This window comes from Lissotriton helveticus, chromosome 7, assembly GCF_964261635.1.
Source record: "Lissotriton helveticus chromosome 7, aLisHel1.1, whole genome shotgun sequence".
Classification (NCBI taxonomy): Eukaryota; Metazoa; Chordata; class Amphibia; order Caudata; family Salamandridae; genus Lissotriton; species Lissotriton helveticus.
The window spans coordinates 21,112,640-21,139,320 of record NC_136068.1 but is presented as its reverse complement, the minus strand read 5'-3'; the positions used below and the strand labels follow the sequence as shown (position 1 = coordinate 21,139,320).

Genomic DNA, 26,681 nt, shown 5'->3' with positions numbered 1-26,681 from the left:
TCTTCGACCTGACGGCGGGCTACTGGCAGATCGGCCTCACCCCCAGGGCACAAGAACGATCCGCTTTCTCCACCCCGGATGGACACTACCATTTCAGAGTGATGCCATTCGGCATGAAAAACGCTCCAGCCACGTTTCAACGACTGGTGAACCAGGTATTAGCGGGCCTCGAAGAGTTCAGCGCCGCATACCTGGACGACATCGCGGTGTATAGCCGCCACTGGTCAGACCACCTCCGCCACCTCCGAGGGGTCCTGCAGGCCCTCCAACAGGCCGGCCTCACAATCAAGGCCAGCAAGTGCCAAATCGGCCAGGGGTCCGTGACCTACCTCGGACACCAAGTGGGGAGCGGTCGGGTGGCCCCCCTCCAGCTCAAGATCACTGCCATCCAGTCCTGGTGCCCCCCCGTAACCCAAACCGAGGTCCGAGCCTTCTTGGGGCTCACCGGATACTATCGGCGGTTCGTGAAGGACTATGGCAGCATTGCGGGGCCCCTCACGGAACTCACATCCAAGACCAACCCAAAAACAGTCAACTGGACTCCCGACTGTCAAGCGGCCTTCGAGAGACTGAAGGCCGCCATGTGCACCGCTCCTGTGCTCCAGGCCCCCGACTACAGCCGTGAGTTCATCGTCCAGACTGAGGCCTCAGACCATGGCATCAGGGCCGTCCTCTCCCAACTGAACCCCGAGGGAGTCGACCAACCAGTGGCCTTCATCAGCAAACGCCTACTGCCCCGAGAACAGCGCTGGAGCACCATTGAGCGAGAGGCCTTCGCCGTAGTATGGGCCCTCAAGACCTCTTCGGAACCCACTTCCGGGTACAAACAGATCATCGGCCCCTGCAATGGCTAATGCAAATGCGGGGGGAGAACCCCAAACTATTGCGATGGTCCATCTCCCTGCAGGGGATGGACTTCACTGTGGAGCATCGCCCTGGCCAAGACCACGCCAACGCGGATGGCCTGTCCCGCTTTTTCCGCCTCGACGAGGAGAGTCCCCAAGAGGATGGGTGACTCTCCCCGCCTTCAGCTGGGGGGGACGCATGTTGGACAGGCCCCATGAAGGGCTCGCTCCCTCCCCGCATGACTCCCCGCATCTCTGGGTCACGGGCCCGGGCCCCCTTCAGCCCCATTGCCCGGGCCAACCGCCATCTTGGACACTGCACCACGCGGCCGCGTGGCCTCAGCTCGACCCCAACCCTGGGCCTGGCCAGGCCCCGACATCCCGGCACCACCATCCACCCAGGAGGTGAACGGACCACTTGGCAGGTTAATGGGAGAAAGAAGGGGGCGATGGCTCTCCCCCGCCAGGTGCCGATCGCCCCGGCCTCCCCGGGTGCTGGCTCCACCCCCCTGCTGGGTGTCTGGACTCCCTCATCCCGGACCTCCCGACCTCCCAGTGCGAGGGTCCGGACATCAAAGGGCGCCAGACCTATAACTGAGGCAGCCCCAGAGCAGGAGGGGAGTGGTATCCTGGAGTCGAGAGAGACCGAGAAGAACTCATCCTTGACGGACTGCTGGCGCTGCCGCAGCCCTGTTTTGTGAACTATCGCCCTGCCTGCTGGCGCTGCCGCGGCCTTCTGCAACCTTCATCCTCGTGGGACCTGCTGGCGCTGCCACGGCCCGTTGTAACCGTCATCCTCGTTGGGACCTGCTGGCGCTGCCGTGGCCCGTTGCAACCGTCATCCTCGTTGGGACCTGCTGGCGCTGCCGCGGCCCGTTGCACCCGTCATCCTCGTTGGGGCCTGCTGGCGCTGCCGTGGCCCGTTGCCATCTACGACCTCTTCGGGACCTGCTGGCGCTGCCGCGGTCCGACCCGTCTGAACGCCGAGCTCGAGGATTGTGAGCTACCGCCGTTTCACCTCAGTACCAGTAGGTACCAAGACTGTCCCGCTACCCCCTTCCCCTAGTAGAGACTAGAATTGAGAGGATCATCGTGTCCTGATCTCCTTGTATCGTACTACCTTACTTCAAGAACTGCCTATAAAGGGTGTTAATCTGATCTTAGTGTGGTGTCCATCTGTGGGGGGGGGAGTTACTTGTCTGTACGATCGCTGGAGACGGCACTCACCGGAGGCCTCTCCCCTTGTGCTCGGCCGACCCTCCAGGTCCCCGTCTAACACCTGGTGTGCTGCCTGTTGACTCGCCTGGTGTGTTGCCTGTTCCCATGCCTGGTGTGCTGCCTGGTCACACGCCTGGTGTGCTACCTGTTCACTCGCCTGGTGTTCTGTCTGTTCACACGCCTGGTGTGCTGCCTGTTCACTCGCCTGGTGTGCTGTCTGTTCACTCGCCTGGTGTGCTGCCTGTTCACACGCCTGGTGTGCTGCCTGTTGACTTGCCTGGTGTGTTGCCTGTTCACATGCCTGGTGTGCTGCCTGGTCACACGCCTGGTGTTCTACCTTTTCACTCGCCTGGTGTGCTGCCTGTTCACTCGCCTGGTGCGCAGCCTGTTCACTCACCTGGTGTGCTGCCTGTTCACTCGCCTGGTGCGCAGCCTGTTTACTCGCCTGGTGTGCTACCTGTTCACTCGCCTGGTGTGCTACCTGTTCACACGCCTGGTGTGCTACCTGTTCACTCGCCTGGTGTGCTGCCTGTTCACACGCCTGGTGTGCTACCTGTTCACTCGCCTGGTGTGCTGCCTGGTCACACGCCTGGTGTGCTACCTGTTCACACGCCTGGTGTGCTACCTGGTCACACTCCTGGTGTGCTACCTGTTCACACGCCTGGTGTGCTACCTGTTCACACGCCTGGTGTGCTGCCTGTTCACTCGCCTGGTGTGCTGCCTGGTCACACGCCTGGTGTGCTACCTGTTCACACGCCTGGTGTGCTACCTAGTCACACTCCTGGTGTGCTACCTGTTCACACGCCTGGTGTGCTACCTGGTCACACTCCTGGTGTGCTACCTGTTCACACGCCTGGTGTGCTACCTGTTCACACGCCTGGTGTGCTGCCTGTTCACTCGCCTGGTGTGCTGCCTGGTCACACGCCTGGTGTGCTGCCTGGTCACACGCCTGGTCTGCTACCTGTTCACACGCCTGGTGTGCTGCCTGTTCACACGCCTGGTGTGCTACCTGTTCACATGCCTGGTGTGCTACCTGTTCACTCGCCTGGTGTGCTACCTGATCACACGCCTGGTGTGCTGCCTGTTCACTCGCCTGGTGTGCTGCCTGGTCACACGCCTGGTGTGCTGCCTTGTCACACGCCTGGTGTGCTACCTGTTCACACGCCTGGTGTGCTACCTGTTCACTCGCCTGGTGTGCTACCTGTTCACATGCCTGGTGTGCTGCCTGTTGACTCGCCTGGTGTGTTGCCTGTTCACATGCCTGGTGTGCTGCCTGGTCACATGCGTGGTGTGCTACCTGTTCACTCGCCTGGTGTTCTGCCTGTTCACACGCCTGGTGTGCTGCCTGTTCACTCACCTGGTGTGCTGCCTGTTCACTCGCCTGGTGTGCTGCCTTTTCACACGCCGGGTGTGCTGCCTGTTCACTCGCCTGGTGTGCAGCCTGGTCACACGCCTGGTGTGCTACCTGTTCACACGCCTGGTGTGCTACCTGTTCACACGCCTGGTGTGCTGCCTGGTCACACGCCTGGTGTGCTACCTGTTCACACGCCTGGTGTGCTGCCTGTTCACTCACCTGGTGTGCTACCTGTTCACACGCCTGGTGTGCTGCCTGGTCACACGCCTGGTGTGCTACCTGTTCACACGCCTGGTGTGCTACCTGTTTACTCGCCTGGTGTGCTGCCTGTTCAGACGCCTGGTGTGCTGCCTGTTGACTCGCCTGGTGCGCAGCCTAGTAAAAGCCTGATATGCGTCCTGATGCAAACGTTGAGTGCAGCACAGTCCAGTGTACAGGATGTCTTGGTCAGTGTATTCGTCCACCCCCTGGTCTTGCTGCATATTTTCTGTTTGAATTGTACAATTGGCCACATAATCATAGATAGGGTGTCTAGAATTATCTGCCATTGAATGACCAAATTATGCGTCAGGATTGACTTTATTCATTTACACAGTAAGGAATAATATGTGACATGCATATTTATATAGAAAATGCTGGAGCCAAATAATCTTAGAGGTATGGTGTCCTGATAACAGTTCAATAATTTGAGTAATCAGATATTAGCATATTTCCTCAGGTGAGTTGACTCAGCCAGAGGCTCTCCTGCCTCCTCCCACAGCAGCATCCATTTGTGATGATCCTTTGGGCAACAAAAGACCTGAAAAAACATGTTCAGAGAGGTAAACACTACAAGGAAGGAACTTATCACTAGAGACAAAGTCCACCGCCGACGTCTTCTGAGCACCAGAGGGTACATGGACCCCACCTGGCCTGGATAGCAGGGTCTGGTCACTCACCCAGGACGCGGACTCCCCATGTTGAGCCCTTAGAGAGATGAGTGACCCTGTTAGAGGTGATACAGGTGTAGTTTCCATAGTCCTGCTGTGTTATAGGGTTAATGAGGAGCTCAGATCCTGTCCTCAGTAAGGAGTGCCCGTTGAGAAGCCATGTGTGCAGCGCAGGCGGGTACGATGCAGCCGTGCAAGAGAGAATTAGAGTCCCTCCTGTAATGTAAAATGGCTTCTCGGGTCTGCCGGAGATCACAGACTCCTGTGAGGCCCATCTGAAGCAAACAAAAAACAGTTTCAGTAAAAAAAACTCTTGCCCTTCTTTAGACATGCACAAATGCAACAACCCATGAATTTTACACAAAGTTCTACCAACTGAGGGGCATATTTACAAGTAAGGGTGGGCGTAGTTGGAGGAGTACCACTACGCGGAATGCTGCGGAATCGATCAAAAACTGTGAATTCCGCTCCCCAACTAGGTTCCATCTCACCCCAATAAATAAAACAGAAACCTCACATACCCTTGATAAAACAACAAGTAACTCTATCATTACACGCTAAAATGCATATAGGGGCCAGATGTAGGTAATTCTATTTTACCGACTCATAAATACCGAATTTTACCGATTCGGTATTTATGAATCGGTAAAATAGAAGTACCGAGATGTAGGTAAATCCAGATGTGGATTTACCTAATCTTTAAAAGTCGGTATTTACCGATTCGGTAAATACCGACCGGTAATGCTCCATTCATTCCTATGGGCTTTGAATGAATGGGGCATTACCGGTCGGTATTTACCGAATCGGTAAATACCGATTTTGACAAGGGTGCAGGGGGTGTCACTTTGACACCCTCTAGCACCCCCAAAAAAGGTACGGGGGCCATGTGGCAGGCATACCCCTGTCATATGGCACAGGTGTGCATGCACACATGTGCATGCACACCTCAATCGGTATTTCACCATCAAATTGATTTTGATGGTAAAATACCGATTTCTTAGGCCTTGTGGGACTCATAAGAGTCCCACCTACATATCAATTTTACCGATTCTGTAAAAATACCGGTCGGTAAATTTACCGACCGGTATATTTACAGAATCGGTAAAATTACCGATTTGCCCAGTTTCTGTCTTCCTACATCTCGGTAGCCAAATACCGGTCGGTAACGGCCGAATTCGGCCATTACCGACCGGTATTTGGCTACCTACATCTGGCCCTCATCTCACAAAAGTGAAAATGAAATTACAGCAAGCAGTGAGAGAGGTGATGATTTTGGTGTCCTCCCTAACCTTGGGAGAGAACCAAGCAGATGCCTTGAACACAAAGAGCATGTCATGCTCAACGATTGGTGGTGGTCCCATCCTCCTAGGACCACCCCAAGCACAGGTATGGGCAAAAATACAATACCAACAAAAGGCCCTGCAAAGCATTATGGGACGATATACGAGTGCAGTGAATATTATAGTATCCAATATCGAAACACTCCTCAAGGGGCAGGCACTCGGGCTCAGCTGAGAGCTAATACTATAATATTCACTAAACTCTAGAATCTCAACCCATAATGCTTAGCTGGGCCTTATGGCATTGTACTTTTGCCTATAACTTTGCTTGGGGTGGTCCTAAGAGGATGGGACCACCACTGAATCGTTCAGCATGATGCGCTCTTTGTGCTCAAGGCATTTGCTTGCCCTCCCCCTAGGTTAGGGGTGACCCAAAATCATCACCTCTCTCATTGCTTGGTGTTTTTCAAAGTTTACTTTTGTGAATTGGTTATATGCTTTTTAGCGTGTAAAGATAAAATTGTTTTATTAAAGGGTTGTGGATGCAGTAGCTAACTCCACTGCATAGCGGAGTCGGCATTTTTGCATGAATTCCATGTTTTCAATGAAATGTGTAGTTATCAAATCCCCGCAAGCTCCGCTAGCGGAGCGGAATTCATTGCCCACGGTTATGTACAAGATAATGTCGCATCGCGACGCTGTAAGACATCTTGCTGCGCTGAGCAGCGTCATTATGAAAGTGCAGGGATGCATCGTATTTACAAAAATACGATGCATCTCTGTGCTTTCCTCTGCACTGGCGCACATAGACTGCCAAGGATGATTGTGTTTGTGCAGGAAGTAAAAACAGCAACACCCATGGAATGGCACTTTCTTGCTGGGTAATGCGTGCAAATGGGCCATATTTACAAGGTCATGAAAAGCCACGCAGCATTGCATTGCAAGGCCTTGTAAATATGGCCCAGCACACTGCACCGCTAGAGCATCAAAAAGAAGTGATGCTTCGGTGGCGCAAGGTGCTTGTCAATATGTTCCATAAACTGCTAGACTGGGTTTTACACAAACAAAATATTGCATGAATGCTGCAGAGTGCAGCTCACATTGAAAATTTTACAATTTGTGTAGCTGTAGTATTTTGTACTGGAAGGGCAGGCTCCCAGGACAACATCCATCCTAGATATCACAAACATCTCTGCACAATGGTGAAAAGGCAGTGCGTGTTGTTAGGCATCCTGTGTGTGTGCCAGCACACCGAAAGAGATCAGCAGAGTCATATTTAGTAAATAGGGCCCTGCAATGTTCTATCCCTCATATTTAGTAAATATGGTTCTACACTGCCTTCTCCCCTAATATTTACTAAATATGGCCTGTACTTCTCTCACTCACTTCAAAGTTGGTAAATATGGCACTGCACTGATTCTTTCCCCATATTTAGTAAATATGTCCTGTACTGCTGTCTCTCCCCCATATTTAGTTAGCATGGAACTACACTGTCCTCTCCCTTCATATTTAGTAAATATATAGTAAATATGGCCCTGAACTGCTCTCTCCCCTCATATTGAAGAAATATGGCCTATACTGCTATCTCTCCCCCCATATTTAACATATATGGACCTGCACTGTTCTCTCCCTTCATATTTAATAATTATTTAGTAAATATTTAGAAAATATGGTCCTCTACTGCTCTCTCTCCTCATATTTGTCAAAATGACCAGGGACTGACCTCTCTCCTCATATTTAGTAAATATGACACTGTACTGCTCTCTCCACACATGTTTTGTAAACATGCCTCTGCACTGCCTCACCCTTCATATTAAGTAAATATTTAGTTAACATGGCCATGTTCTGCTCTCTCCCCCCATAGTTAGTGAATATGTCTCTGCACTGCTCTCTTGCTCTTTATTTAGTAAACCTGGCCCTAGACTGCTCTCTCTCTCACAAATTTAGAAAATATGGCCCTGCATTAATTGTTCCCTCGTATTTAGTAAATATAATCCTGGACTGTCTTTTCCCCTCATATTTCTAAATAATGCTCTGCACCGCCCTCTCCCTGGATATTTAGTACATATATTGGTGCACTGCTCTCTCCCCCCATATGTAGCAAATACTGCCCTGTATTGGGATCTCCCCTATATTTAGAAAATATAACCCTGCACACCTCTCTGCCCCCATATTTAGTAAATATGGGTATGCTCTTCTCCCTTACCCTTTAGTTAGTAAACCTGGCCCTGAACTGCTCTCTTCCTCCCACTTTTAGTATATATGCCCCTACACTTTTTCGCCCTCATATTTATTTAATATGGCCCCTGACTGTTGCTCTGCGCTGCTGTCTCCCTAGATATTTAGTAAATATGATGCTGCACTGCTCTCTCCACCATATTTAGTGAATAGGGACCTGTACTGCTCTCTCACACATATTTAGTAAATAAAGCCCTGTACCGCTTTCTATCTGCATATTTAGTCAAATATGGCCCTGCACTGCTCCCTCCCCCCTATATTTAGTAAATAAGGTGCTGCCCTGCTCTTTTGCTCCACATGTAGAAAATATAGCCCTGCACTGCGCACTCCCCTATGTTTAGTAGGTGTGGCCCTGCACTGCTCTCTCCCCCATATTTAGTAAATATGGGTCTGTTCTGCTCTCTTACCCATTATTTAGTAAACCTGGCCCTGGACTGCTCTCTTCCTCCCACATTTAGTAAATATGACCATGCACAATTTTATCCCTCATATTTAGTAAATATGGCCCTGGACTTCCTTTCCACCTCATATTAGTAAATATTGCTCGGCACTGCCCTCTCCCTGGATATTTAGTAAATATAATGCTGCACTGCTCTCCCGGATATTTCGAAAATATGACCCTGCCCTAGTCTCTCCCCCCATGTTTAGCAAACATGCCCTGCACTAATTATTTCCTCATATTTAGTAAATATAATGCTGCACTGCTCTCAACCCCCATATTTAGCAAATATGGCCCTGTACTGCTCTCTCCCGGATATTTCGAAAATATGACCCTGCCCTAGTCTCTCCTCCCATGTTTAGTAAACATGCCCTGCACTAATTATTTCCTCATATTTAGTAAATATGGCACTGGACTGCCTTTTCCCCTCATATTAATGAATATTGGTCTGCACTGCCCTCTACCTAGATATTTAGTAAATATGAACCTGCACTGTTCTCTCCCCCATATTAAGTAAAAATGATTCTGTACTACTCTCTCCTCTCCAGATTTAGTAAATATGGCCCTGCACTGCTCTCTCCTCTATGGCTCTGTACTTCTCACTCCCCTATATTAAGTAAATATGGCCCAGTGCTGGCCGCTCACCTCATATTTACTAAATATGGCCTTGTACTGCTGTCTACCCTCAATATTAGTAACTATGGCCCTGGACTGCCCCCTCCCCTCGTATTTGGTAAATATTGTATATTGTGTTCAGTGCATGGCCCATTCTAGTTTCTCTATGTTAGCCTAACTGTGCTTGATACAGACCGCAATTGCTTTGCATACATTTCTATATAAGCATGCTGTTTCTGTGCCACATTGAGCTTTCACTCATAGGTTGCAGCTTTTTTCGCATTCTGTTATTTCCTGGGATTTAGTCTGAACACAGAAGACAAGGTCAAACAACAATGTCCCTTGTCATTTCTTTCTGGTCAGGCACTAGCAGCTAGACACAACACATAGCTCAGCTGTTGTTTGTGAGCGTATGAGCCTTGTCATATAGGTATGCACAGTAATGTAACATACATGGAGAGAGAGAGAGAGACATTCTGAGAGGAGATGACAGCTATACCTGAGATGTAGAAAACGTACACCTGCGTATGCTAAGGTACGGGGTCTGCTGCTAATCCCAGACATCTTTGTTATATAATCATGCCGCTTCTGTAGGGGGCGAGAGGGGTGAGGCTAATCTGTCTTATAATATGACAGGGCTTTTCATAATATATGGTTTACTGACTATACTGGCTGTATTTAGGTTAGGCATTTGTTTTCTGACTGTGAAATGAATACTGCTTTCTACAGCATTTCAAGCTTCCTTTGTGTCTCTGTTATATCTCACTGTGGACGAGTACAAGTGTAAGAGTGAAAGGGGGTGTCCTGTTACCGCGTTCCCTGACAGGGTCAGCAGTGTTGTCTTCTGTGGTGTCAATTCACTTGTCTTTCTGGATATGGTTAGGAGGGAAAGTGAGACAATATATCTAAATGGACTCAGGCTCAAGGGTACTGAGGTGGTGTGTTGAATCAGTCCCTACCTACTGATGTTTTATGGTCCCAAGCATAGTTTCGTTCAAGTGCAGAATCCCTGAAAAATGACACAGCTGATGTTTTGTCAGGTACTTAGGTACCCTGAGTATTGCTTGTGCTTGTCCACAATACCCTCACACCGTCTTGCAGAGATATCTGTAGTGTTGGGGTTTATCCTCCACAGTTTTTCGTGATCACCTATTTTTGGGAGGGTTTTCAAACTTGAATAGTAAAAGGCTTACACCCGCTAGTGTGCTACCATTTGAATCCTCTGCTAATTGATGATGGTGCAACCTGTTGGGATTGTGGTTAACCACTGTCCCGTGGTTACTCAACATTTACTTCAGTAAGGCTTCCCTAATGCGGGGGCTGCTGTAGATTTTGTAATTGAGGCAGACGCAGCATACAGCTTTGAAGTTTTCTACTCCCTAGTCACATTTTCAGCTGTGGACGCTAATTACAATTTGTTTTATACTAACACTGCACCTGCTGCACCACAGCTTTATCGTCTTTATGTTCTTCTTGAGGTTCCTCTTATCAACAGGGAACACCAGACTTGGTTTAATGGCCCCCTTCCCTATGTTCATTGTTTGCATGTGCCCCTTGAGTAATGACAGGGCCACGTGGCCTGCTCTTGTGGGTTTTAGGCCATACCCTAATCTAAATGTAGTGTAAACTCATGCTTTGTATAACCAGGTAGTTCTTTTATAAAAACGCTTGATCCAATTTGTTTCCCACGCTTTCCTAGCGGGCTCTGCTAGAGATGGTTCCCAAGCACGGGCACAACAAGCACTGGGACTTGTTATCAGTCCAGTCATTGCTCATTCAGTAAGTGGCAAACGCCGAACTAATTGAGAGGACATTCCCTTTTGGATTGCCCAGAAAATTGATCAATTTGATGCCGTGTTTCCCCTTACAGGACCACAAGGGAAATATAAGATTTTGACTATGTGTTTGCCCAGTGGTCTGGTTCCCACGTTGGCTAACTGCAACACCTAGAGGGCTGTGTTTGCCATAGTGTATCATCTCTGTTATTACACACCCTCGATGGGCGTTCTGCCGAACGTCGTCAGACAAATACAGAATGAACATGGGGCAGGTCCTGTTCTGAATTTGGGGAGGAAACTTGTGGGTAATTGTCCAGCTGTCTCCAAAATGATTCTTTTTAATGTTAAAGGTGAAAGAGCATATTTGGCTATATTCCAGCAACTTGCTGCGATGGCTTTAGCTGACCGCGAATGTGAGTTGCCTATTAGCATACCTAAGGTATATATGTCCTTGGGACGTAAAATTCTGGAGACCAAACCTTCAATTCCAGCTCTTCTCAAATCTGTTTCGGACAAGGATGCTTTTCCGTCCTGTGACTTTTCTACAAAAAAACAACATAGGATAAGTCTAAACAACCATAACAAAGCAGTAAACCTTGTGGCACGTCGCCCCCCTCTGAGTCGATCTGAACAGCAATACGATTTTCGTGATCGCTCTAAAATCAAGACTCCTGATCGATCACAGATTCCTGATGCCCATTCTCCTCGTTCCTTTCAGGATTCATTGGACCAGCAGAACAACAGAGGAGGGTGATCCTATCACAGACAATGAGGGTACATGCAACCTAAATGGGAGACACAACGCTTGTTTGAAATGAAGATAAAGAAAGAGGATCAACCACCTCCTTGGAAAATCCCTTTTCAAAAGAAGAAAGTTGCAGCCTTGACGGCAAACTATGCCCCAGACTGCAAGAACCCTTCTCCTGAACAGGAGTTGGGAGGTGACTCGCCTTGATAGCGCAGTAGAAGTCACTATAGTCTGCTAGACACTACCATTTTCTGGAGGCGAGAGCAACTGAGCCTTTTATCACTATAGAGTCTGGGGACACCTGAGTTGCACCCCCAGATAGGCTCTATCACTTAGATGTTCAAATTAGAGGTGACGTTAAATGCACCAATAAATCCATTGTTTTGGGACAATTTAACTACTTCATATAACATTCTAATAATTCTTTATTTATGATTTTTTTTCTTTTTTTTTGTCCTCATTGTGCAATAAACAGGTAGAGTAAATATGACATCATTTTTTCCACGTTAGGGGGGACCATCTTCACCGTACCACGTGACACACGCCATTTGGGAGGGGGTCCACCTGTGTTGGGGTATCCTATCGGCCGCTGGGCACCCCCTATGCACCTTGCCTACTCATCCCTCGTAGGAAGTCAAATCCTGAACACGCAGCTCTCCCTTCCTCTTTTTGCTGTTGTGCGTAATCATTGGAATTCTGCATTCCTGGGTACTCCGTTCCAACAATTCAACAGTGCCAGTATTGTTCCTATATATTCTAGAGTTCTTGCCTCTTGCCTTGTGTTCCTGCCCTGTCTAGTTTATTCATCCTAAGAACTGATCCCAGCCATTCCACCTGAGTAGGCGGATTGCGAATAACCCCTTAATGGCAAATCGCCCACCCGGACAGTAATATCAACAGGAAAAGCAGGTTATTTTGCTTTCTTTTTAATCTGTGTCCTCCCCTGCGGTTCGTATCACCTTCCACCCCACACATGACTATCTATAGGCTTACCTCTATTTCGTGGTGTAGTACTTCTGAGAGGATCTTACTCACCTCCCCTCCGAAAACCTGTAGTTGGGGGCACCGCCGGAACATGTGGATATCATCCACTCTCTCCTCGCCACATTTGGGACATTCTTTCACCCCTCCTCTTCTCACTTTGGACAATTTCTTTGGTGTCCAATAGGCTCTCTGCAGGGTGAATAAATGGTTCTTTTTGAGAGGTGCAGATGGAAGGAAGATTTGGTTTCAACTCTCAAATCCTCTATTACCTGGGGATCTAGGTTCTATCTAGCGTCCATGAAGGCGGATTCTGTGTGCTCTGGAGATCCACCTCCATCATCACTGCTGATTGATCAGAGAAGTGAGCTGGGAGATGCTCCACATTTTTAACGTTACTACTTCATAAACCCCTGCGCTACCTGCGCCAGGTATAATGTATGCAGGGTGGGCATACCCCCGCAAGAAAGGGTTTAAGGAGTGGCGCAGCGACATCTATGAGATTTTGCTGCACCACTTCTAGGATGCCAATGCATCAAAAACGTACGCCTGCCTCATGGCAGGCGTAAGGGTATCGCAGGGCCTTTCACATGAGGCTTGCCCAATGTGAAAGGAACTTTGCTGGAGTTGAGCCAGGCTTCCGACACAACTCCAGCAATGCGTCACTTTTTGCACTGACAGATACGTCAGTTATACTGACGTATCTGTCCTTCCTTGCGACATGATGCATCATATTGTAAATATGACGCATCATTGGTGTCACAAGGAGGGCGCACTGAGAAGTGGCGCAACGCTGCTTTCATGCAGTGATGCACCATTTCTCGTAAATGAGGTCCATAGTAATTATGGCCCTGGACTTCCCTCTCTTCTCATGCTTAATAAATACCACTCTGCAATGCCCTCTCCCCAAATACTTAGTAAATATGAACCTGCACTACTCTTTGCCCCCATATTTACAAAATATGGCCCTGTACTGCCCTCTCCCCTCATATTCAGTAAATGTGATACTGCACTGTTGTCAACCCCCATATTAAGCAAATATGGCCATGTAGGGCTGTGGAAACTAACTGGGGGGGCACTACCAACCAGAATATAAGATCCTTAATTATTGCCCGGCGGTGTCGCCTCTTGAACCCACAAAGAAGTTAAACTATTGAAGAGGCAGGCGCTGGAGACTGGAAGGCAGGAAACAAGGTTTTTATTCACTCCGGAGGAGAACACGACGACACGGACAGAAGGTATCGTTCTGAGGTGCTCTAACTGTATTCCACAGGCCTGGCCTCTTATACACACATTTATGACTTTATTGTAGATTACACATACATGTTAAAGCTTTGATGTACGGAAAAGACATTCTCGGAACTCCCCTTTGGGCCCGTTCCCATACACATTTACAGTTGAAGTCCCCACCCTAGTCACAACAGGTGATGAGCATCGCGCAGCTGGATAATCCGCCGATTCACGGAATGTGGGGGGTTTGATCGGGTCTCATGGGGTGGGGGCTTTGATCAACCCGGGGATTCTTTGATGGGGGAAGCTTTCTATTGTACGGGGAGGGGCAAGGATGGTATCGGCAGAGCTGGGTGTCGGCCTGGGAACGGGGAAGACAAACGGGCACACGGGGAAATGGGGTTTGCATCAAAGGGCCGGGGATCATAAATGGGAAGAAGGGAGGTGTCGCGCTGGGAACAGGACGAGGGTCTGGGGCAGAGCAGCGCTGAAGAGGGGTTTTATGATTCGCGGCAGGTGCAGGCAGGGGGGTTGTCAGTATGCGGGGGATGCCGGCGAAGTTAGGAATGGGAGAGAGGCGCGCTGGCTCTCGGCGGGAGCAGGGAAGCCATGGTGTTCAAAAATGGCGGCTGTTTTACGCGCACAAAAAGGTTAAGGAGAGCAAGAGGGCGCCGATAATGTTGACGGTTTCAGCCTAACTTTCAACAGTCCTCCCTTTTCAACATATCTAGCCAACTTGCTTACTCAATGTCAATTTTCATCAAATTCCTAACTTCGGTATCATACAATGCTCTCATATGTTCGCTTCCAATGTCCACAGTTTTGGGAAAAATGCAACTCGCACATAAAGAACACATAGGTGGCAAACATTGAATTCCTAAGCATAGGCCACATATTACAACTACGGGAATCAGGATAATGGTGAGCAGTCTCCAGCCCCAGCTTTTGACGGTGTCCCAGAACCAACCACCAAGCGACCATTCTTCTTGCTCTTGGTGAACTTCCGATGAGAGTCTGTGAAGATGTTCGATGGCTTTGTACACTGAGGGTGAGTTGTCCGGTATGTATGTACAACAGCTGGCCCCAATAATGCGGCATGCTCCTCCACGGTCCGCCAGAACCACATCTAGAACGAGGCGGTTCTGCAGAGCCACCAAACGGACCGCTTGGAGCTCGGCAGTGTTGTTGGCAAAGATGCCCGCTGTGATGTTCATGGTTGTCTCGACTGCCTGAGTCAAATGTCGGATGGCACGGCTGTTTGCCATCGGGCCCCAGAGGGGGACGAGTCCTTTCATAGCATCGAGGAACTGTGCCCCTGTTGAGTCGGCTTGCTCAACGTCTTTGGCTCGTTTTTGCCTGTGGTGATTCGCTGGAGCCACATAAGTTGGAGGAAGGACGAAGGAGATGTAGCAAGTGCCCCCCCAGCCTTTGGGGAGCCAGGTGTAGGCCTTCGTGCCGCAGATGAAATACATGTTTGGAGATGACACAAAGGAAGGTGGATCCGTGGAATCCAGAGTGCTGGTAAAACGGCAAGCGCTGTGACCCACCAGCTGTGTCCCAAGTCCTTCTACACACATGTGGCCTGTGACGTTGATGACCGTCAGGGCCACAGTCAGAGTGGCAGCCGTTCGTTTCCGCAGATAGGAGAAGGTGGGTCTGGTTGGATTGTTGAACACCTGCATTTCGATTCGTTCTTTGGCCGGAATGTCCATTTGGATTGAGTCGCTGGGGGTCAGCGGGCAGAAGTGTGTCTTTGTCTTGTTTCGCCCGGCCCCATGAGAAGAATGTGCTGCAGCTCTGCTGGAGGTGGCATTTCCCGTATAGCTCTCTTGCAGGAGGATCAGCCAGGCAAGGCAGGAGCCGTGGACGGAGAAGGGTGAAGGGATGAATGGTATTGAATGTCCAGTGGCATGGGGTAGCAACCCACAGATCCAGCAGTTGGTGGCGTTGGTGGCAAGATTGTGCTGGTGAAGTAGCTGCACGAAAGAGTTGTTCCAAAACTCCTTTCGCCTCTCTCTTAGTTGAGGAGAGAGCGAAATTAGATGATGTTCCTTCACGGTGGTAGGCTGAGCAGTGGTTAGGAATGTTTCGTGAGCAGGTGCGTGTTCTTCCATAATCCAGAGCGTAGTCATGAGGAGAAAACAGAGGAGGATTACGATGAAGAGTGCAATTGTCTTTGAGCTGTGGAGTCTGTCCATTCTCGGGTTTCTGTAGTGGGTATTTCCTGTTGTCTCAGTCGGCTTCTTGTTTGGTGCTTCCATCATCTTCTTATCTGGCGCTTCCATCATCTTCGTCTTCAAGGTGCTCGGTAGTGGGCAGGACCACAGACTTAGTTTCAGCCTCTCTCCAGGTACCCCTTGGTAGTTTGGGTCACCGTTCTGAGATCCTTTAACCTAGTCCGTGGCCTACTTAGCCGAAGCTCCCTCCTTTCGACGCAGGAAATACCCTTCTCGAGATGGCACAGTGGGGTCAGGATGTTTTGAAAGTTCAAGTGTCTCTGTGTCAGGATAGCAGTTCAACGATGGTCGGTCCTGGTTCAGGAGCTCTTCTTGGGTGTTGACGGTGTCTGTCGTGGCCAGGGTTGGAGAGACCTTTTTGCAGTGATGGGCGTGCAGCCAGTGTTTCTTCCCCTCCACTCGAAGTGCGGTCCGAGTGGTGATCAGCACTTGCCAGGGGCCCGTCCACCGGGGTTCCAAACTCTTTGATCGCTGAAAATTTCGGATCAGCACGAAGTCCCCCGGCTGGATGGCGTGACCCGGACCCCTGGAAGCATCGGGGATGGCCTGCTGCACCTGCTGATGAAGGACAGACAAAGTTTCAGTCAATTTGTACAGATAATCAGACATTAGGACATCCGGAACGTCATGAATGGAAGTTGGTTTCGGGGCAGACCAGACGCTCATGGGTCGACCGAAGACAACTTCATAAGGGGTTAAGTGATGTCGGGTGGGGGTGGAGCGCATCGATAGCAATGCCAGTGGGAGGGCGTCTGGCCATTTCAGGCCCGTCGTAGCCACTATTTTGGCCAGTTTAAGCTTGAGTGTGGCATTGTGTCGTTCGACAAGCCCAGCAGATTGAGGGTGGAAGACTGCGTGGAATTTCTGTTTAATACCCAGCCCATTTAGGATGAGCTGGATAACGTTGGCTACAAAGTGGGGGCCATTATCACTCCATAAAACACGACAGAGGCCATAACGGGGGAAAAACTCCTTTAACAGGACCTTTGCAGTGGCCATAGCGGTGTTGTCACGGGTTGGATATGCTTCCACCCATTTGCTAAATGCGCACACCACGACAAGTACATATTTCAGGCCTTGGCATCTGTCTAGCTGGATGTAGTCCATCTGCAGGACTTCAAATGGGTGGTTTGGGACCCCAAATCCCCCCCGGGGTACTACAGTTCCTTTCCCGGGGTTGTGTTGCAGGCATATTAAACATTGTTGAACCAGGCGTTTGGCGGAATCTGGGATCTTGTCATTGTGCCAAACCCTGGAGACAAGTTCGATCATGGGGGCAAAGAGAATCGGGGCAGACAAAGGGTTGGTGGAGGGCGTTCCATCGAAACCTGTCGATGTTATGAGTGAGCCAGACAAGGGTGCCCTTGGAATCAGTCGTTTAGATAACGCACTACGTGTTGCGCCAGTGTCTACCAGAAATGGAGACTTGGTACCCAGGACCTTAGCAGTGACATAAGGGCCCTGCTGGTCAACATAGAGCTCGACTGGATCCCTCCCTCGCCCTTGGCTGTCCTATGCAAAGGTGTGAGTGTCGTCATAGTCAGATTGTTGATATTGGTTCTGTCTGGGTCGATCGAACGTATTTGGTCTGCTTGATCTGTCGTTCGTTGCGTCATTTGGGGGCCCTCGTGGTGGTCCCTTAGGTCTCGGTCCGTTTGCTACATCCCGGGGGTCTCTGTTTCTGATCATTTCCAGAAGAACTGGGCACTGGGATTTCCAATGGCCAGTCCCTTTGCAGAAAGCGCACTGGTCTTCTCTAAGGTCTGTGCGTCCACTGTAGGGAGTCAGAGTGCGGTCCTGGGGAAATGTAGTCTTAGGGACGTTTGTCTGGTAGTTTCCCCGGTATTGGTCTCGTCCTATAGTCACCCCTTGCAGTTTGGCAATCATCACCCTCTCTTTTAAGTCTTTCTTCTTTCTCTCTGTCGCCCTATCGTTTTCATTTTTCTGATGCTCATAATATTGGGCCATTTGGAGAATCGCTGTAGGTTTGGAGGCTGCCCAACTACTCTCGCTGGCCTGTAGTTTCTGGGAGATTTCCAATGATAGGCCCTTAACATAATTCTGGACAAACAGATGGTGTCCGGTTGCAGTGGTCATGTCCTGGCCGCTGTAATCGGAGAACACCGTTTCAAACCGGGAGAAGTACTCCGATACGTCCTCCTGGGGTTTTTGGCGACAGGCTGTTACTATCGACCAGTCCACTTTCTTTTCTGGGATTTGGGTTTTTAATTTCTCTACGATTTTATCTGGGAGGTCTAGAATGGATTTCAACGGCTTTTGTCCTGGTCCCCGTTGTTTGTCCAGTTCATCGAGTTGTGACCAGGTATGTCCGAACAGCTCAAGGTGGTCGACTTTCCGGATTTGCTTCCACACATCAGCTGGTAGACATAACCCGAAGAACAAGTCGATGTCAGCCAGGGTCATGATCGTTGAACCCAGGGCTGTACCCAATTCAGTATAGAAGGCAGTGGGGTTTTTACGTAGGTCGGGTAGAGATTTCCGGAATGTCAGTATCTCTTGCCGGTCCCATGGCTGGTAGACCCAGTTGTATACTACCCTTCCCTTCGCGTCTTGGTTGTTTGCATCATCGTGAGTCCCTGTACCCCGAGGAGGAACCCAGTAAGGGGCAGCCTCACGTATCGGCATCATGGTGTTAGATTGCTCGGTTGGTGGTTCGGTCACTACGGGGGCTGCGGATTTAGCTCCCGGCTTTCGTTCAGTGAGGTGGCGGAAAACCTCAAGCGTACGCGTAAGGAGGTCCGACACATCACACTCGCCCTCATCCCCGATATCGACCTTCCGGTACAGAGTCCTTAGGCTCTCGGGACCTTTGTCTCGATATCGGTCCTCGTATGCATTCAAGACATGATAACACAGTCGTACGGTAAAATGTCGTCTGTGACTCCCTGTATACGAGCTGAACATATCTGTGATGTACTCTTCATCATCCTTCCTTTCTACCAGTGTCCTTGCTATTTTGTCGATCCCCGCTCGCTCATCTTTGTCTAGCCTGTTTGTTCTTGCAGGGCCAGCCCCTCGAGTCTCATGGTCGTCTAACGTCGTTGTTGATGCGGGTTTTAATACAAAGGGTTCGGCCGGCACAGAGGCCATTGGGGCCGACGCTGTGGCGGTACCTTTGTTTGTACCTGGGGGTGGCGCGTGCTGCGCCAAGGGTTGAGAAGGGGCATATGGAGGGGGCATGTAGATGATAGGAGGACCTAACAGCAGGTCCTCATTGGCTTGTCGTTTCGAGGGTAAATCAGGGTAGAGCATGGAGGGGGTTCTAACCGGACACTGGCTTGGCGTTTCCCTTTCTAGTTTCTGTTTAGCTTTCTCTCTTTCCTCTATCTCCTTTTTTAGTTTCTGAGCAGCTAGGTGGGCTGCTTTTTGCAGCTCTTTTTCCAACCTACTCTCAGTTTTCTTTTTACGCTGTTCAGTTTCTTTTCGCCACATGCCGAAGCTATCAAGCATAGTAGGTGTTGTCTTGTTTTTACCTAGGGCAGTTTCTAGCGTTTTTATTTTATCATCATCGAAGGATCCTATCAGGGGCCATTGACTTTCTTGACCCTGTTTTGTATATTTATGCCATAGTTTACTATAGGCAATAGCGGTCAATCCATGCTTCATGAACATGTCCTTATTAGGGGTGCCTTCCAGTGGGGCTGGATGGTCCATCTCTAATAAGCGGTCCGGGCTAAACAGGCTACTAATCAGTGGGGAGAAGACAGACATGACGGCTCGTAACGAGGGACTAAAAAGTCAGCACTGCCTATCTTATCACTAGGTGCAAAGACTGGACAGAATATTTCTATTCTACGTTGTTTGCAGGCAGTGAATACCTCATGGATCAAAAACCAAAGACCAATAAATAACAATGGGGAGAATGAGCAGGTCCGCAAAGATTTACGTTACCTACCCTTTTCACTGTCTGCAAAAAGGGCGGTCTCTTCCCTGTTTGCAGACAGGGAATCTCCAGGAAACAATAGTTTGCGAACAACAGTTCAATTTCAAGTGATTATTGGGCGGGGGAAAAAATAAGCACGGCTGCTGCCCTACCTATCCTCCACTGTTTGCAAAGAGAGAGCCCGTTGTTTCTCCGTTTGCAGACAGTGAATCCCTCATAGATCAAGATAACAAAAGACCGATAAATAACAATGGGGAGAATGAGTTGGTCCGCAAAGATTTGCGTTACCTACCCTTTTCACTATCTGCAAAGAGGGTGGTCTCTTCCCTGTTTGCAGACAGGGAATCTCCAGGAAACAATAGTTTGTGAACAACAGTTCAGTTTCAAGTGATTATTGAGTGGGGGAGAAAATAGGCACGCCTCTGGCCTACCTATCCTCCACTGCTTGCAAAGAGAGAGACCGTTGCTTCTCCGTTTGCAGACAGTGAATCTCCAAATCAACAAAAAGAGCAATACTAGTATTTTTAAACAAACAGGCAATCAAACAATTATTTCGTGACTTGTCGTGGTTACACGACCTTACCCGGACCGCATGGACAGTTTCCTGTCTTCCGAATCCAGCACCCGATCGTCCTCTCTTCTCCGTTATCCTCGCGGCACTCCTGATGGTTCCCAGTCAGGACCGTAGATCACTCGAGAGAGGTCTGTTCGGAACCAGTGAAGTTCGGATGATCGGCTGTCAGACGAGGGTCTATCGGACAGACGCGTTCCCGATCGTTGCAGTCGTTCACTTTGTCGTCAGGACCTCTCCCACTGGATCCATGGGTCGCTGATGGGCCCCACGCTTGGGACGCCAATTGTGGAAACTAACTGGGGGGGCACTACCAACCAGAATATAAGATCCTTAATTATTGCCCGGCGGTGTCGCCTCTTGAACCCACAAAGAAGTTAAACTATTGAAGAGGCAGGCGCTGGAGACTGGAAGGCAGGAAACAAGGTTTTTATTCACTCCGGAGGAGAACACGACGACACGGACAGAAGGTATCGTTCTGAGGTGCTCTAACTGTATTCCACAGGCCTGGCCTCTTATACACACATTTATGACTTTATTGTAGATTACACATACATGTTAAAGCTTTGATGTACGGAAAAGACATTCTCGGAACTCCCCTTTGGGCCCGTTCCCATACACATTTACAGTTGAAGTCCCCACCCTAGTCACAACAGGTGATGAGCATCGCGCAGCTGGATAATCCGCCGATTCACGGAATGTGGGGGGTTTGATCGGGTCTCATGGGGTGGGGGCTTTGATCAACCCGGGGATTCTTTGATGGGGGAAGCTTTCTATTGTACGGGGAGGGGCAAGGATGGTATCGGCAGAGCTGGGTGTCGGCCTGGGAACGGGGAAGACAAACGGGCACACGGGGAAATGGGGTTTGCATCAAAGGGCCGGGGATCATAAATGGGAAGAAGGGAGGTGTCGCGCTGGGAACAGGACGAGGGTCTGGGGCAGAGCAGCGCTGAAGAGGGGTTTTATGATTCGCGGCAGGTGCAGGCAGGGGGGTTGTCAGTATGCGGGGGATGCCGGCGAAGTTAGGAATGGGAGAGAGGCGCGCTGGCTCTCGGCGGGAGCAGGGAAGCCATGGTGTTCAAAAATGGCGGCTGTTTTACGCGCACAAAAAGGTTAAGGAGAGCAAGAGGGCGCCGATAATGTTGACGGTTTCAGCCTAACTTTCAACAGGGCTCTCTTTAATAAATATGGGCCATTAATGCTCTCTCTCCCATTTTATTAAAAAAGACCCTGTACTGCTCTCTCCCCTCATATTTATTAAATATGGCCCTGTACTGCTCTCTCCCCTTGTACTGTGCTCTTCCATTATATTTAGAAAATATGGCCCTGTAATGCTTTCTCCCCCATATTTAATAAATATGGACATGTACTGCTCCAGCCCCTCATATTTAGTAAATATGCCCCTGTACTGCGCTCTCCCCCTCATATTTAGTCCATATGGCCATGTACTGATCTCTCTCCTCATATTTAGTAAATATGGTCATGTACTGCTCTCCCCTCATATTTAGTAAATATGGTCATGTACTGATCTCTCTCCTCATATTTAGTAAATATGGTCATGTACTGCTCTCCCCTCATATTTAGTAAATATGGTCATGTACTGATCTCTCGCCTCATATTTAGTCCATATGGCCATGTACTGATCTCTCTCCTCATATTTAGTAAATATGGTCATGTACTGCTCTCCCCTCATATTTAGTAAATATGGTCATGTACTGCTCTCTCCCCCATATTTAGTAATTATGGACCTGCTCTGTGCTCCTCACCATATTCCGTAAACGTGGCACTGTACTGCTCTCTTCCCTCATATTTAGTAAATATGGCCCTCCACTGCTTTCTTCCCCAGTATTTAGTAAATATGGCCCTGTACAGCGCTCCCTCATATTAGGTAAATATTACCCTGTATTGCACTCTCCCTCATATTTATTAAATATGGCCCAGTACTGCTCTCTCCCACCTATATTTAGTAAGCATGGCTCTGCACTGCCCCCTTCCTCCATATTAAGTAAATGTGGATCTGCACTGCTCTCTCATCTCTTAATTATTAAATATGACCCTGTACTTCTCTATCTTTTATATTTAGTCATTATGGCCCTGTACTTCTGTATCATTTCATATTTAGTCAATATTGCCCTACACTGCTTTCTCCTCCCATACATAGTAATACATATGCTCACTCCACCTATATTTACTGAATATGGCCAGATACTACTCTTGCCCCCATTTTTTATTAAATATGGTCCTGTACTGCTCGCTCTCTCCTATATATAAAAAATATTGACCTGTACTACTCTCTGCCCCAATATTTATTAAATATGACCCAGTACTGCTTTCTCTCCTTGTGCTATGCACTCCCCTCATATTTAGTATAATTAGCCTTGAAATTATTTCTGACTTCATATTTAGTCAATATGTCCCTGTGCTGCTCACTCTCCCCATATTTAGTAAAAATAGCCTTGAAATTATTTCTGACCTCATATTTAGTAAATATGCCACTGTATTGCTCTCTTCCCTCACATTAAGTAAATATGTACCTGTACTGCTTTCTCCCCCATATTTAGTAAATAGGACACTGTACTGCTCTCTCCCCCATATTTAATAAGTTTAGCACTGTCCTGCTCTCTCCTCTAATATTTAGTAAATATGGCCCTCCACTGCTTTCTCGCCCCAAATTTCGTAATCATGGCCCAGTACTGCTCTCTCCCCTATATTTACTAAATATGGCCCTGCACTGCTCTTCCCCATATACAGTAAATATGGCCCTGTACTGCTCTCTCCTCTCATATTTTGTAAATTTGGCCTTCTACTGCTTTCTCCACCCATATTTAGTAAATATTGCTCTGTATTGTTCTCTCGCCCCATATGTATTAAATTGGAGAACCTGACCTTATGGGCCAAGCGGCGGAGGGCACGCCTATAATCTCCGGGTTCACCTGCCTTGTCGAACAGAGACACGAGACAATCTGTTGGGCGTAGAAAACAGATTTATTAGCTGCAGCTAAGCACAGTTGTCCACAAAGTACCCTAGGAGTAGATTCTCAGGAGACTGCCACTTCAATCCGTGGTGCACAATCTTATATAGTATATACATTTACAATACCCACTCCCAAAACATACAAAACTGACAAATAGGAATAGTTCGAAAACAAGCTATCGGATGTCTGAAACACACCTTTCTTTCAGACCCCGTGTGCTCTCCTCCCCTCAAGTTAATCAACACTAGTGCCCGTAATTCAATTTGCAGGTGGTAGAACATGTTTGAATGCTTCAAAGGATAGTTTATGTAACGAGAGAATACACAGAGAGAATAGCGAAGGTCAGTCAAATAAGATAAAGTCAGGAAGAATGGTGGGACCCAAACAGTGGAGTATAGTAAGGATTAATGAGTCTAGACATGGATTTAGCAAACTCGGCCAGGCCCTGACATCGGTTTCGTAAACAAGGACAGGGGTTACTCTTTAACAGAGGGACACGTAGCAGCTGAAAAGGCAAAAAGACCGCGTTCGTCGTGCTGCCTGAGTGAGGCAACACAAATGGCGGCTAAGCACAAAAAAGCGGCTAGATACGAAGCAAAGCCGAAAACCACATAACCTCAGACCCTCCTTTTGCCATACTCAGGCAAAGCACAAAAGACTCATGCTAGTCTGAGTCGATGTCAATGGTCATGAGGTCATTGAGTTGTTGCTGCAACATCATTCTAATATTCTCCGTTTTCTGTGACACTGGTTTTGGAACACATACAGTGGCACAAAGTCCACAGATGGCTAGGCCACACTGCAAACAGAGGCAACAAGAAAAGATAATTGCTAGAACCGCTCCAAGGAAAGTTAACACTTTCCATCCCCATGTGGACAGTAGTCCCCAAAACCATCCCATCACAGACCAATCTCCGGTGTCCTGGTGAATGGACTCGGAAATGACATGTAGCTTAGAGATGGCTTGGTATATTGTAGGGGCGTTATCAGGAACGTAAACACAGCAACTAGACCGAATCAGTTTACAGACTCCTCCTCTATCTGCAAGAACAATATCCGAAACCATTCGGTTTTGTAAAGTCATAAGACGATCCGCCTGAAGTTCAGCTGTCAAATTATTCAATGCTCCAGAAGTCACGTTTATGGTAGCATCGACTACTCGGACCAGACGTCTGATGTTCCGGCTGTTAACTATTGGACCCCAGAAGGGAAGAAACCCTTTCAAGAAATCTCCTCCCTCTTGTCCAGCTGTTTCTTCTGAATCAATAACCCCTCTACCATATCTCTTCCTATGGTGATCTGAAGGAGCAGTATATGTTCCCGAGAAATATGTAGGAAGCCATGTATAGGCTCTATCATGGCAAATAAAATATGTACCTTGGGATGGTACTAACGGTGAAGAAACCAAGGGTGTGTAAACGTATGTATGGGAACAATTACTCTTTTGCTGTTTAATCTTAGTGTTCTGTCCATTGATTTGTAAACACAAATTGCCTTTGTGAGGTATAGTCCAAATTGGTGAAGATCTCTGTTTCACCTTGTCAGTGAGACTAGTGATATAACGAGTCACATTCCACCCATCATATGCTTGCTTCTCATCTTTGGGAATTTTACTAATGTCAGCAATTTTTGCCATCGTCACTATTCCCTTTATCAAAGGACTGTGACTAAAATCTACTCCACCATTATAGGACCCACCCGGAGGGTATCGAAGTTGATTCTGGTATGCATTAGAAAACATAGCCAGATAAGCCCAGGCAGAACCTTCATACGAAAATGGGAGAACTAAATACGGCATCCCTCTCTCTGTATTGTGGGGCATGAGCCCACAAACCCAACAGTCAGTGGTATTCACTACCAATTGATGTTGATGTAACAATTGGATAAATGAATTATTGAGATATTCCGTTCTCCTCATTTGTTCATGGTCTGGAAGTGCATAGAATTTGTGCGGAGAAATGGTAGTAGAAGGAATCAAGGAGACAGAAGTAGGAGCGGGTTTTGGCTGTATAACGTGTACAACCCAGCCTAAACATGCTAACAAAGTACATAAACAAACTAAAATGCATAACGCTACGCCACAACGACTAAACATTAGTTTTTTATAATGGTTCTTTTCATCATTTTAATATCGCCCTCTTCCATTACTTTATCCATTACTCTAAAGGCGTTGCTCACGATAATCTTCCTTAATCACTTGGCTGTGATTGTTAGCCGTCCTATGACACTGCAAGTCCTGTTGACCTAGTCACTATTCAGGTCACAGCCTAAGACTCCTACCGTGACCCTGCAACTTGATGGATAGTGGAAAAGGAATAAAACAAAATTTATAAAATGTCAAGTCTCAAATGTCCTTGGTCAATCTTGGTCGTAGGTTGTACCGCGTTTTGCCAGATATAGTTTGGTCCTTAAACAAAAGTTCTGGATCCGATGTATTTAGTCGCAAGCGTGAAGGTACAGCTTCCTGTAAAACGTTGTCGTCCTCTTTCTCGGAACTTGTCCAATCCAGGCGTGCACTACTGAATGGTACAAATCTGGGTACTCTCTCTTATTCACTGTCACCAACACCTTCTCGGACCCAATGGTCATAAGGTAAAGGCAATGGTACCCTTTTACAGTGCACGCCGTGGATCCAGTTATTTTTCCCAACGACCTTCACCGCTGTATGAGTGACCAGCAAAACTTGTCTCGGCGGCCCCCAGCGAGGTTCCAGGTTCTTTTTCTTATGAAAATTCTTCAGACGCACCCAATCCCCAGGTTGGATGGGGTTTCCTGGGTCTGAGGAGGCCTCCAGCAAAGCGTTTTGGACCTGTTGCCGAATAACCCGCAATTTAGTGGTGAGGTCATGCAAGTAGTCAACCAACAATGGATACGGAATGTCCGAATATTTCTTGGGTCTGGGGACTCCCCAAACATTAGCTGGGCGTCCCAAAACAATCTTGTATGGGCTAAGCCCCAAACAAGAATGAACAGTCGTTCTTGTTGAGAGAAGTGTCAAAGGCAAGGCATCAGGCCAAGAAAAGCCTGTGCTGGCCTGAATCTTTGCTAACTTAAGTTTGAGAGTGCCATTATAGCAGTCTACCAGACCCGCTGACTGAGGATGGTTTGCCGCATGGAATTTCTGTCTAATACCAAGACCCACACACACCTTCTGCATAATTTGGCCTACGAATTCACTCCCATTGTCACTCCAGACAATGCGCTGCAAACCAAACCTTGGGAAAAAAAAATTCAAAAGGACCTTAGCAGTGGACAAGGCAGTATTGTCCTTTAGGGGGTAGGCCTCTATCCATCTGGAAAAGGCACAAACCACCACTAGGACATACTTGAGATTGTTAA

At 48.4% G+C, this 26,681-nt stretch overlaps 1 protein-coding gene across 1 annotated transcript in view; it reads right to left on the bottom strand.

Moving 5' to 3' along the window:
• Positions 1-4,028: 4,028 nt before the first annotated feature.
• Positions 4,029-26,681, bottom strand: part of LOC144766582 (pregnancy-specific glycoprotein 22-like) — a 147,946-nt gene continuing 125,293 nt past the window's right edge. Inside the window, exon 4 of the mRNA XM_078650378.1 lies at positions 4,029-4,621. Coding sequence (XP_078506504.1) covers positions 4,599-4,621 — 23 coding nt within the window. The 3' untranslated portion in view covers positions 4,029-4,598. The remainder of the gene's footprint in view (positions 4,622-26,681) is intronic.